Consider the following 13908-nt stretch of genomic DNA (forward strand, 5'->3'; position numbering starts at 1 on the left):
AAAGCTCTTCATGGCCACAAAGCACACATGGCCACTCAACTCTGCTAAACTTTCTTATACCTTCATGTTTGTTTACTTTCCTACTCCTCAAAGTGACTATTTCATACCTCCTCTTTCCATCTCTCCTGCTATACTCCCCTCCTCCCATTCTAAATCTCTCTGTAAAAAGAGGCAACCAGACAGTAAGACTCCTGCCTTTCACAGTGCACACTCTATCAACCTGCCTGCATGTGTTCCCATGCTCTGTGGACCAGGACTAGTAGCTCTGCTTTTATCCGAAGTCAGTCCACCTTCACTTCCTCAAGGATATTAATCCTTAAAATTAATTGATTTTCCATCTCATCCATCTCTCTCTCCTTGGGTCATACCCATCGGCATATAAACATTTTCCACTCTTTAAAGAAAAATTAATCTCATAATCTCCATTTTTCTGCTTCCTTTTGCAGCAAAACTTCTTGAAAAACTATATAGTCTCTGACTCTTCCTCTATTCTTTTTTTTTTTTTAATATATTTATTTATTTAGGCTGCGTTGGGTTTTTGTTGATACGTGCGGTCTTCCTCTGGTTGAGTAGAGCGGGAGCTACTCTTCATTGCAGTGTGCAGGTTTCATTGCGGTGGCTTCTCTGGTTGCACAGCATGGGCTCTCGGCACGCAGGCTTCAGTAGTTGCGACATATCGGCTCAGTAGTTGTGGCTTGTAGGCTCTAGAGCACAGGCTCAGTAGTTGTGGCGCATGGGCTTAGTTGCTCCGCAGCATGTGGGATCTTTCTGGACCAGGGCTCTGACCCATGTCTCCTGCATTGGCAGGCGGATTCTTAGCCACTGCACCACCAGGGAAGCCCTCATCTCCTATTCTTTCAACCCACTCTAGCTGCCTTCTTACCTTTCTCATTCCACCAGAATTACTTTTTTTAAAAAATTTATTTATTTATTTTTGGCTGAATTGGCTCTTCGTTGCTGTGTGTGGGCCTTCTCTAGTTGCGGTGAGTGGGGGCTACTCTTTTGTTGCAGTATGTGGGCTTCTCATTGCGGTGGCTTTTGTTGCAGAGCATGGGCTCTAGGCACGTGGGCTCCAGTAGTTGTGGCTCATGAGCTCGTGGCAGGCTCAGTAGTTGTGGCGCACGGGCTTAGTTGCTCTGCAGCATGTGGGATCTTCCTGGACCAGGGCTCAAACCTGTGTCCCCTGCATTGGCAGGCAGATTCTTAACCAGTGCACCACCAGGGAATCCCCCAGAATCACTCTTGATAGGGCCAACCAATGATTTCCCTTTAGCCAGATCCACTAGTCACTTCTCCTTATCTTAGTTGACCTCCCCATGGTATTCAATATTATTGAAAATGCCCTCTTTTCTTGGCAGACTTACTCTGGTCAATCCTTTCTAGGCTTGGTCAGCCACTACTCCAAATCTATCTTCTTTCTGGCAGTCTCACCCAGAGCTATAGCTTTAAATACCATAGATATGCAGATGATCCCTGATTATCTGTATCTCCAGTCCTGATTTCTCACTACTCCAGACTTCACCATTTTTCTATTTGAAATCTCTGCTCAGATTCTTGTAGGCATCTCAAAATTGACATCTAACATAGAACTACCAAGGTGACCGTATAATGTGTAATGTATTCCAAACTGAGATACTTTTGAGGGTGAAAGCACTGCTGATAATTTCGTCAGCATAAATTAAAATCTGCCAAAGTGTTTCCCATCACATTTAGAATGAGATCCTGTTCCTTAGATGGACCTGTGATGCTCATCTTGTGTCACTCTTCCCATCACTTAACTCTGCCCCGACTATACTGGCTGCCATGCTTTCTCTTGAACAGACATTTCTGTGTGACTTTGAGTAAGTGACTTACCCTCTCTGTGCCTGAATGTCCTCATCTGTTAGAACAATAAACAGTGGTACTCAGCTCTTAGAGTTGTAAAGCACAACATGCCCAGCACTTAGTAGGTGCTGCACAGAGATACCTTTCGCTTTCCTAACTAAGGAACTTAACAGATTGGGAGAGTGAGAGTTACCTGCATTTGCTGAATGAAGGAATAGAGTGAAGATGTGGCCTGCATTTTTCATAATTTTTTCATCACTTAAGGCCACGCACACATAGCGCAGATGTTTGAGTGTCAAGGGTCAATTGTTTGTGTATTTGTTAGAGTTCAAACTCCACAGCTGAAAGTGAGCCAGTCTTTATTTGCATAATATTTATCTTGGAACAAAGTTTAGAAATAGAAACTTGAAACCTAACTAAAATCAGTACCAACCATCACACACTTTACCTTTCATAGTTTACAGTCAGACCTGGATTTTCAGAAAGTTTATACAAATTAGATCATTTCAAATTTAAGGAATTTTACAGAGATGTTTTCATAAAAATCCCTAAATTTGTAGTTGGTACTCTTTTAGCATGTCAGGTAGGAGTGACTTTTCTTATGCCAACTCATAAGCAATCCTTTTTCTGTTCACAAGGTTTGAACAGAAGAGAGATCTTAGTAAATCTGGGCTCTGGCATGTGGCAGCTGGATGGCTCTCTAAGCTTGTTTCCTCATCTATAAAAAGGGGAAAGTAATAAATGCACATAAAAGTGTTTCATGAGATAAAATAGTCAATTTTAAACCACACAAATAAGCTCTAATTATTCCTTTTGATGGGCAATACTTGGTTCTCAAAGATATTCCCTTATTCCAACCTGGAGATGAAATCAACTTCCTCCACAAAAATGTATTAGAAGTTTGCTAATGTTTCACTAAACACTAAGCTACAGAATTCACACCATAGTAGAGTGATGTTTTAGAGCTGGTGGTGAGAAAGAAGGCTGGGTCTGCATCCCAGGTGAAATGTGCTATATGAGTAAAAATGTATCCATACTTTGAATGGAGTGCACTTGTCAGTTTCTTAGAAATTACCCACTTATAAAATATCACACTGATAGACCATTTAATAGTTTTTTAAAATAGCTCAAGGTCAAAATTACAAACTTTATTTAAAATAAATGCAATTTATATTTTTAAGTACAGCAACTGAGTGAGAAATTTTCTACTTAGAGGTCATTTAAACACAACTCAGAAGCTAAGTAGGTTCTTAAAATTACTGGTGCCCACAGTATGCCTGAATCACTTAAGTTTTTGCTACTCGGTTTTACTCAGCACTGATAGAAGCATCAGTCAGCAAGTTACTCTTCAATATTTAATGGTGCCACAGGATTAAATAATGGCCTACCTTTTTTGGCCTGAATTTTACCAAAGTTAGCCTCAAACTCTTTTTTTGTTCCATTTAGATATGCTAGATATCCATCCTTTATTCTATAGCCTAAGGAATTCAGTTTCCTTACCCTGTACTGTACTATTTGTGGCGTTAATTCAAGAACCTTTGGCGTCTCTCTTATCTGAGCTACGGAAATTCCTTCTTTCAATAATCCCTGAATTCTCTCTTCCAAAACTGGAACGGAATAATATAAAAGGGCAGGACATTTCAAAACTAATTGCTTCAGGTCATGATCAGTACATTTAAAAGCATTTTTAGAGAAGGACATACTGTTCTGTATACTTCTTGGGCAAAGTTGAGACAGAAATCCTTTGAGTTTGGAGAGAAGTTGGAGAATTTCAAAGTGTGTAAAACCCTGCTCCTGGAGAAATTCTAGTGTTTCCTTTATAGATGCAGAAGAATTTAACAAAATAAATGGGTTTTGGCTTAATAATTTTAGTAGCCAAACTTTCATGTTGACCTCAGAGCCACCTAAATTTAGATAACTCTCTTGAAGAACATTTATCATTTGCTTATTCTTCTCAATAGGAGTGTGAAAAATATTAGGTGCAGTTGTCAAAAACCTACTAATGACCACATTTTTGAATCCCAACTCTTGAAAGAATTGGACATTCAGCTTCTGGTTTTCCTGGTCTTGAACAGTAAAGAAAGATTCTGGAAACTGTTCTATTAACTTAACTAACTCTTTCTCGTTCTTGCAAACCGACTGCCAGAGTTCCCTCTGGGTGTTAACAGCAGGTGGACTGCATTTAATTGCTTCTGGGCAGCGTTCCAAGATACTGGCTACAGCAGTCTCATCGGCACCTAGCTGTTGTAAAATATTTGCAATTTCTTCAACATAGGTTTCATCCTCCAGAAGTACCCATCCTTTTAATCTTCGAATTTTCCTGAGGTCAACTGACAATTTATAGAGCTTTTCTACTGTCTTTTTATTTTCTCTATTTGACTGATTATCAGTTGTATAGGTGAAGGATGCTAGAAAAGGTGTGTATTTTGGAGCTGATAGCATCTTTCTGAAAGAACAGAGCCTGCAGGGCTGGGATCTCATCAGCAACTTCCACAACATGCCTGCAATCCACTGGCTAATTCCCACCATCCTGAGACTCAGAAGGTACTCATCATACCTATATCAAAGAAAATACAGGTTTTTAACATAAAGGGTGTTGACTTTCAGAATACAAACACAAATTTGAGCTGTAAGTAGTAAGCATGGAAATAAAACGGACTTAAATTAGACAACTCATGTGGAGTATATTAAATAGAGCCTCTTAAATAACTGATGAAGTAACTGTAATACACTCCTTCACATCTTAAACTTTATAAATACATTGTCTGAGTTTGCAACAACCTCGTGCAGTAGTTAGTTCCATTTTACAGACCAGTAGCAAAACCACAAGGAGTTCAAAGATTCACAAACCTCAAATGTTATTTTGACACACATTCCCTTTCAACTCTGATACGTTCAGGTTTAGGACACATATGCTATTTACACACACCCACTTTTTTTTGTTTTAACATTTTACATTTTCAAGCTGATGTTTAGCTGAAGCAAATACTTTTTAAGGAGGGGTGTCAACTCTAATTTTATATTTTAGAGTAAATATTCTTTTGCTAAATAACTATTATCAAAATAAGTGAATTTGTTTTCTCTAAAATGAGTGAATAAATGTATGCTTTTTATGAGAATTATGTGAAAAACTTTTTTATAAATCTAGAATTAAAATAAGTCTCAGCCAGGTAAAATGAGGAATGCCATGTGACTGCCCTAGTGAAGCCATAGAAAATCAGGTTAGCTGTGGAATGGTGACCATGGCTTATTTCACTTAGCATAATGTCTTCAAGCTTCATACACTGTGTAGCATGTGTCAGGACAAATCGGTTAATTTTAATTGGTCAAAGGATCAGGGAAGTTTCCCTTTCCTTTAGGATTCCTATTGCTTTTATGCATCAGATGAGAAGATAAAAATTCATCCCTATTTGCTTCTATATTTTTGTTTGAAATTTATTTTTCAGTCCCTGCTTTTTTTTAACATCTTTATTACAGTATAATTGCTTTACAATGGTGTGTTAGTTTCTACTGTATAACAAAGTGAATCAGCTATACCTATACATACATCCCCATATCTCCTCCCTCTGGCATCTCCCTCCCACCCTCCCTATCCCACCCCTCTAGGTGGACAAAAAGCACCAGGCTGATCTCCCTGTGCTATGCAGCTGCTTCCCACTAGCTATCTATTTTACATTTGGTAGTGTATATAGGTCCATGCCACTCTCTCACTTCGTCCCAGCTTACCCGTCCCACTCCCCGTTTCCTCAAGTCCATTCTCTATGTCTGTGTCTTCATTCCTGTCCTGCCCCTAGGTTCTTCAGAACCATTTTTTTTCTTTTTTTTTAGATTCCATGTATATGTGTTAGCATATGGTATTTGTTTTTCTCTTTCTGACTTACTTCACTCTGTATGACAGTCTCTGGGTCCATCTACCTCGCTACAAATAACTGTTTCGTTTCTTTTTATGACTGAGTAATATCCTATTGTATATATGTGCCACATCTTCTTTATCCATTCATCTGTCAGTGGACACTTAGGTTGCTTCCATGTCCTTGCTATTGTAAAAAGAGCTGAAATGAACATTGTGGTACATGACTCTTTCTGAATTATGGTTTTCTCAGGGTATATGCCCAGTAGTGGGATTGCTGGGTCGTATGGTAGTTCTATTTTTAGTTTTTTGAGGAACCTCCATACTGTTCTCCATAGCGGCTGTATCAATTTACATTCCCACCAACAGTGCAAGAGGGTTCCCTTTTCTCCACACCCTCTCCAGCATTTATTGTTTGTAGATTTTTTGATGATGGCCTTTCTGACTGGTGTGAGGTGATACCTCATTGTAGTTTTTATTTGCATTTCTCTCATGATTAGTGATGTTGAACATCCTTTCATGTGTTTGAAGGCAATCTGTATATCTTCTTTGGAGAAATGTCTATTTAGGTCTTCTGCCCATTTTTGGATTGGGCTGTTTGTTTTTTTGATACTGAGCTACATGAGCTGCTTGTATATTTTGGAGATTAATCCTTTGCCAATTGCTTCATTTGCAAATATTTTCTCCCATTCTGAGGGCTGTCTTTTCGTCTTCTTTATGGTTTCCTTTGCTGTGCAAAAGCTTTTAAGTTTTATTAAGTCCCATTTTTTAATTTTTGTTTTTATTTCCGTTTCTCTAGGAGGTGGGTCAAAAAGGATCTTGCTGTGATTTATGTCACAGAGTGTTCTGCCTATGTTTTCCTCTAAGAGTTTTATAGTGTCTGGCCTTACATTTAGGTCTTTAATCCATTTTGAGTTTATTTTTGTGTATAGTTTTAGGGAATGTTCTAATTTCATTCTTTTACACGTAGCTGTCCAGTTTTCCCAGCACCAGTTACTGAAGAGGCTGTCTTTTCTCCATTGTATATTCTTGCCCCCTTTATCAAAGATAAGGTGACCATATGTGCATGGGTTTATCTCTGGGCTTTCTATCCTGTTCCACTGATCTATATTTCTGTTTTTGTGCCAGTACCATACTGTCTTCATTACTGTAGCTTTGTAGTATAGTTTGAAGTCAGGGAGCCTGATTCTTCCAGCTCTGTTTGTCTTTCTCAAGACTGCTTTGGCTATTCGGGGTCTTTCATGTTTCCATACAAATTGTGAAATTTTTTTGTTCTAGTGCTGTGAAAAATGCCAGTGGTAGTTTGATAGGGATTGCACTGAATCTGTAGATTGCTGTGGGTAGTATAGTCATTTTCACAATGTTGATTCTTCCAATCCAAGAACATGGTATATCTCTCCATCTGTTTGATCATCTTTAATTTCTTTCATCAGTGTCTTATAGTTTTCTGCATACAGATCTTTTGTCTCCCTAGGTAGGTTTATTCCTATATATTTCATTCTTTTTGTTGCAGTGGTAAATGGGAGAGTTTCCTTAATTTCTCTTTCAGATTTTTCATCATTAGGGTATAGGAATGAAAGAGATTTCTGTGCATTAATTTTGTATCGTGCTACTTCACCAGATTCATTGATTAGCGCTAGTAGTTTTCTGGTGGCATCTTTAGGATTCTGTATGTATAGTATCATGTCATCTGCAAACAGTGACAGTTTTACTTCTTCTTTTCCGATTTGGATTCCTTTTACTTCTTTTTCTTCTCTGATTGCTGTGGCTAAAACTTCCAAACCTATGTTGAATAATAGTGGTGACAGTGGGCAACCTTGTCTTGTTCCTGATATTAGTGGAAATGGTTTCAGTTTTTCACCATTGAGAATGATGTTGGCAGTGGGTTTGTCATAAATGGCCTTTATTATGTTGAGGTAAGTTCCCTATATGCCTACTTTCTGGAGAGTTTTTGTCAAAAAATGGGTGTTGAATTTTGTCGAAAACGTCTTCTGCATCTATTAAGATGATCATATGGCCTTTCTCCTTCAATTTGTTAATATAATTTATCACATTGACTGATTTGCATATATTGAAGAATCGTTGCAATCCCACTTGATCATGGTGTATGATCCTTTAAATGTGCTGTTGGATTCTGTTAATATGATTTATCACATTGACTGATTTGCATATATTGAAGAATCGTTGCAATCCCACTTGATCATGGTGTATGATCCTTTAAATGTGCTGTTGGATTCTGTTTGCTGGTATTTTGTTGAGGATTTTTGCATCTACGTTCATCAGTGATATTGGCCTGTAGTTTTCTTTCTTTGTGATATCTTTGTCTGGTTTTCATACCAGGGTGATGGTGGCTTTGTAGAATGAGTTTGCGAGTGTTCCTCCCTCTGCTATATTTTGGAAGAGTTTGAGAAGGATAGGTGTCAGCTCTTCTCTAAATGTTTGATAGAATTCGCCTGTGAAGCCATATGGTCCCAGGCTTTTGTCTGCTGGAAGATTTTAAATCACAGTTTCAATTTCAGTGCTTGTGATAGGTCTGTTTATATTTTCTATTTCTTCCTGGTTCAGTCTCAGAAGGCTGTGCTTTTCTAAGAATTTGTCCATTTCTTCCAGGTTGTCCATTTTATTGGCATAGAGTTGTTTATAGTAATCTCTCATGATCCTTTGTATTTCTGCATTGTCAGTTGTTACTTCTCCTTTTTCATTTCTAATTCTGTTGATTTGAGTCTTCTCCCTTTTTTTCTTGATGAATCTGGCTAATGGTTTATCAATTTTGGTTATTTCCTCAAAGAACCAGCTTTTAGTTTTATTGATCTTTGTTATCGTTTCCTTCATTTCTTTTTCATTTATTTCTGATCTGATCTGTATGATTTCTTTCCTTTTGCTAACTTTGGGGATTTTTTGTTCTTCTTTCTCTAATTGCTTTAGGTGTAAGGTTAGGTTGTTTATTTGAGATGTTTCTTGTTTCTTTCTCTGTTTTTGGCTGCTTTGAGTCTTCGTTGCTGCGTGCCGGCTTTTTCTAGTGTGGCAAGCGGGGGCTACTCTTCATCGTGGTGGGCGGGCTTCTCATTGCAGTGGCTTCTCTGGTCATGAAGCATGGACTCTAGGCGCGTGGGATTCAGTAGTTGTAGCTTGCGGGCTCTAGAGAGCAGGCTTAGTAGTTGTGGCGCACAGGCTTAGTTGCTCTGCAGCATGTGGGGTCTTCCCGAACCAGGGCTCAAACCCGTGTCCCCTGGATTGGCAGGCAGATTCTTAACCACTGAGCTACCAGGGAAGTCCCATTTCTTGTTTCTTGAGGTAGGATTGTATTGCTATAACCTTCCCTCTTAGAACTGCTTTTGCTGGATCCCACAGGTCTTGGGTCATTATGTTTTCATTGTCATTTATTTCTAGGTATTTTTTTGATGTCCTCTTTGATTTCTTCAGTGATCTCTTCATTATTTAGTAGTATATTATTTAGCCTCCCATGTGTTTGTATCTTTTACAGATTTTTTCCTGTAATTGATATCTAGTCTCAGTGTTGTGGTCGGAAATGATACTTGATACGATTTCAATTTTCTTAAATTTACCAATGCTTGATTTGTGACCCAAGATATGATCTACCCTGGAGAATGTTCCATGTGCACTTGAGATTTAATCCACTGCTCCTGAGGCTGCTGGGAGAGATTTCCCTTTCTCTCCTTTGTTTGCACAGCTCCTGGGGTTCAGCTTTGGATTTGGCCCCACCTCTGTGTGTAGGTCGCCTGAGGGCGTCTGTCCTTCACTCAGGACGGGGTTAAAGGAGCAGCTGATTAGGGGGCTCTGGCTCACTCAGGCTGGGGGGGAGGGAGGGGTATGGAATGTGGGGCAAGCCTGCAGCAGCAGAGGCCGGCGTGACATTGCAACAGCCTGAAGTGTGCCGTGTGTTCTCCCAGGGAAGTTGGCCCTGGATCACGGGACCCTGGCAGTGGCGGGCTGCACAGGCTCCCGGGAAGGGAGGTGTGGATAGTGACCTGTGCTCGCACACAGGATTCTTGGTGGCTGTAGTAGCAGCCCAGCATTTCATGCCTGTCTCTGATGTCCGTGCTGATAGCTGCGACTCGCGCCCATCTCTGGAGCTCATTTAGGCAGTGCTCTGAATCCCCTCTCTTTGCGCACCCTAAAACAATGGTCTCTTGCCTCTTAGGCAGTTCCAGACTTTTTCCCAGACTCCCTGCTGGCTAGCTGTGGCACACTAGCCCCCTTCAGGCTGTGTTCACGCAGCCAACCCCAGTCCTCTCCCTGGGATCTGAACGCCAAAGCTCGAGCCTCAGCTCCCAGCCCCCGCCCGCCCTGGCGGGTGAGTGGACAACCCTCTCAGGCTGGTGAGAGTCGGCACCGATCCTCTGTGCGGGAATCTCTCCGCTTTGCCCTCTGCACCCCTATTGCTGTGCTCTCCTCTGTGGCTCCGAAGCTCCCCCCCGTGCCCACCCCCCGTCTCCACCAGTGAAGGGGCTTCCTAGTGTGTGGAAACTTTTCCTCCTTTACAGCTCCCTCCCCGAGGTGCAGGTCCCATCCCTGTTCTTTTGTCTCTGTTTTTCCTTTTTTCTTTTGCCCTACCCAGGTACGTGGGGAGTTTCTTGCCTTTTGCAAGTCTGAGGTCTTCTGCCAGCATTCAGTAGGTGTTCTGTAGGAGCTGTTCCACATGTAGATGTAGTTTTGATGTATTTGTGGGGAGGAAGGTGATCTCCACGTCTTACTCCTCTGCCACATTGAAGGCACCTGACCTTTGTTTGAATTTTAAAAGCTAGCTCCTTTAATTCATTTGAAATTTCTGATTGTGAGCTAAGAATGTAAATAGATTTTATCAATAGGTTAGCTATCTCTAAGCACCATGTTTGAACAATCCTTTCCTTCCCCATGATTTGTGATGCCTCCTTTGTTATACTGTATTTAATGTAGTTTCTGTTTCTAGCTAGCCTCTGTCCTCACTCCCCTACTATTTTTGCAATTCCCTGAATGAGCCAGGTGGCTAATCCGGCCTTTGCTATATACTTGGCTCCCTCTGCCAGACCATCCTAAAACAATCTCTGGTCAACTCACTCTTTCACATCCCCCAACAACTATGTCAAATCTTCTCAACTCAGACCTCCAGCTTCCCCTGACACCCATTCTCTCCTTCACTCTCAACCAATATCCTTGCCTCTAACTTGTACAAAGAAAGGAGTGCAATTCATCATACCAAACATAAACCTTCTGCTATCTCCCCTTCCCTACAATGACATCTTTCATCATGCAGGGTAATTCCTGCTCCTGTGCTGATCCCAGCCTCTCTGGCCTGAAGTGTCTAGAGCCCTTTCTCATGTATTCACTCCTTCAGCTGCATCCTCCTCTCTGAGGTTCCCACCCTTCACCTCAGTGGCTCTTTCTCTCACTGCCCCTCCAACTAAAATCCCGTTTTTCTCTTCCCCTCAGGTTAATTCTTGCAGCTCCTTCTTTCTTTCCATTTCCTCTCTTCCTATGTATACAACTTCCCATAAAGACAACTTTCATGTGATTAAAGCCAGTGAGTAGTTTTAGTTCCTCCCTCTTTTGACACAGGCAGTTTTCAGCATAGGTGACCACTTTCTCTGTGAAATACTCATACCTGACTTCCAAAACCTCCCACTCCCCTGGTTCTCCTCCTTCCTTCCTACACTCCTGACTGTCCTTTAGTTGTCTCCTCTGCAGGCTCATCTTCAAGGCTTGGTTCTAGGCCCTCTCCTCTTCTTACCTTAGAGTTTCTCCCCAGAGATCCTGTCCTCATCCGGGGCTTCTTAATCCACTTGGGCTTCTTTCCAGCTTCTTCTCAAAATGTGATCTTGTCACCTCCCTGCAATAACTTTCCGATGGCACTTTAGGATAAAGACACAAAGTAAAAAAGCCTTACCATGGCCTGCAAGGCCTCTTTGTCTTAGGCTTTGTCACCACCCAAATCTCCTGTCCCCCTCTGCCTACACCAGCTGCACCAGCTTCCTTTCTGCCCCTGGTGCTTTACCTGTTCCCATCACTGGGTCTCTGAAGACTGAGGGCTAACCCCTATGCCCACAATGCTCCTAACTCCTAGGTCTAAGTGTCACTTTCTCAGGGAAAGTTCCCTGCCCTTCATGAATAGATGAGGCTTCCTGTCCCCCGACAGGCTCTCTTATCACCATGGACTGTTCCTATGTGCCACTTGTCATAGCTGCAGCTGTTCATGAGTGGTTTCTGTCTCACCCTCCATGAGGGCAGAAACGTTTACTGCCATGTTCCAATGAATTGCTTCCCTACCTTTCACCTGGCTGGCACTGCTGACTCTAGGAGGCATTCCTGGGCAGGTGACTTTCATGTGTGCTCTTCCACAGCACCCTGCTCTTGACCCTACTGTGGCACTTACACTCCTGTAAGTTCTTCATTCATTCAACCAGTTTTTTTTGTTTTTGTTTGTTTGGCTCATTCTGTGTGTCAGGCATTATGCTAGATACTAGCTTTTCTGCTAAAATGAATCACAGACCCACCAGAGAACACGGTGTGAGCCACACTCCCTCTCTTTTCCAGAAAAGGACCCATACTCACATTTTGCAAAAGACTTTAGCAGGGTTCATGAGCACCCTGCAGTCTATGAACAACCTGCACCAGATTGCAAGCACCTGGAAAGCAGGGTCTGCGTGCTCTTCTACTTTATCCCCTGTACCCAGCAAAGAACTTGGTCCACAGAAACAAAATCAGTATCTGTCAACTGAAACTCAATGACAAACCAAGTTCACTACAACTTAATGTAGTGGGTAAAGCTGTGGGCTGCCTGGGCTTAATTCCTGGTCATTAGTTGTGCTGTGACTTGAGGAAGTCACTTCACCTCTCTGTGCCTCAGTTTAAGCACCAGGAAAATGGCATCACTAGGTGTTCGTGAAGATTACATCCTGGGTGATTGTGAAGGTTAAATTAATTAATACCATAAATGACAAAGCATTCAGAAACTCATTAAACCACCACAGCAACCCATTTTAAAGATGAGTTAACAGATGCACGTAAAGTAGCCCAAGGTTGATCAGCTAATAAAGGGCAGACCTTGGATTCAAACCCAACAGCTTAGCTGAGTCCTGCTCTTAGCCCTGTGCTCTGCACATAGCAATGATCCAGGTAAATGTTTTCTAAATCACAACGTGGTTTATTTTCTAATACTTCATGTTTCTTAAGCGTTTTTGAGGAGTGAAACCCACTTCTGTAATATGCACAATTTTCATAACACGGTTCCCTCGACAAACACCGGTAATTCAGTTAACTTCTACTTTTATAACATGTACGACCTGCTGACAGTTTCAAATTAACCCCAATGTTTGTAAGAAAGGAAAAACGAGGGCCCAAAGCAGAGGATACTGGGGAGCGATCGAAAGCCGCACCATCATGTGGGGCCTGCGCTCATATCCAGAGAAACTTCCGACCTGCCGCGCCCCAGCGTCCACCCAGCTCCCGAGCCAGCCAGGCGGAGCTGAGCAGCTGGCGGGAAGTCTGGCTTCACGGTGGGCAGCTCCCGACTCCAGCCTCTCGGCCGCTGTGCGGCCGGAGACGATCACCCCCAGGGGCGCAGGACCGGGGCGACTCACCTGTCGGCGTCCACTCTGCACAAGGCGCGAGTTCCGGGTCTCTGGCTCCGTCCTACCCCCCTCCCCAGGCCGAGGCTCCCCGCAGCCTGGCGTCCTCCCGAGGCCTGGGAACAGGGGCCAGGGTACCAAGCCGCCAGCCAATTCCCCTCAGCAGCTCCGGCCCCGCTTCGCGGAACCCACAGACACGCCCTAGAGCTCCCAACGCAGCCAATCAGGGCGCGGGTCGCAGGCTACGTGACCCTCCTGACGCGGCGGGGCGGGGCCAGGCGGAGCGGAGGGGGCCAGCGTGCGAGTCGGCTGTCCGGGGAACAGCGCCTCTGGCCGGCAACTATTGCTTCCGGCGTTTTCTCACCCTTTCCCTGCCAGTATTTTAGAGAACTTGGAGTTTCAGTCCTTTTGTCCCTTGGGGAGTGTCACTAGCCCGGGAGAAAAAAAGGGTAGAAATAACTCAAACCGCTATATCTTTAAGCTATATCTTTAAGCTACAGCCAGTCAGAATTCCCCAAATTAGTCGATAGGTAAAGAACTAAGTTACAAAAGAAACGTAGTTTAAAAAATCCCGAAACTTCTCCGGTACATATCTAGCTTTCCTGCCCCCTCCCCACCCCAATCCAGCAGTCAGCTACAGTGTCTGATGCGTCTTTAACAGCCTCCCTC

At 42.6% G+C, this 13908-nt stretch overlaps 1 protein-coding gene across 1 annotated transcript; it reads right to left on the reverse strand.

Annotated features, from left to right (window-relative positions):
• Positions 1–2913: 2913 nt before the first annotated feature.
• On the reverse strand, positions 2914–13440 carry MTERF2 (mitochondrial transcription termination factor 2). The gene is made up of 3 exons (XM_012532915.3): positions 13252–13440; positions 11403–11523; positions 2914–4381 (listed from the first exon to the last, which is right to left on the reverse strand). Exon 3 carries the CDS (start codon positions 4351–4353, stop codon positions 3166–3168), a length of 1188 nt encoding a protein of 395 aa, XP_012388369.2. The 5' UTR covers positions 4354–4381; positions 11403–11523; positions 13252–13440; the 3' UTR covers positions 2914–3165.
• Positions 13441–13908: the final 468 nt, after the last annotated feature.

This window comes from Orcinus orca, chromosome 11 (genome assembly GCF_937001465.1).
Source record: "Orcinus orca chromosome 11, mOrcOrc1.1, whole genome shotgun sequence".
Taxonomy (NCBI): Eukaryota; Metazoa; Chordata; class Mammalia; order Artiodactyla; family Delphinidae; genus Orcinus; species Orcinus orca.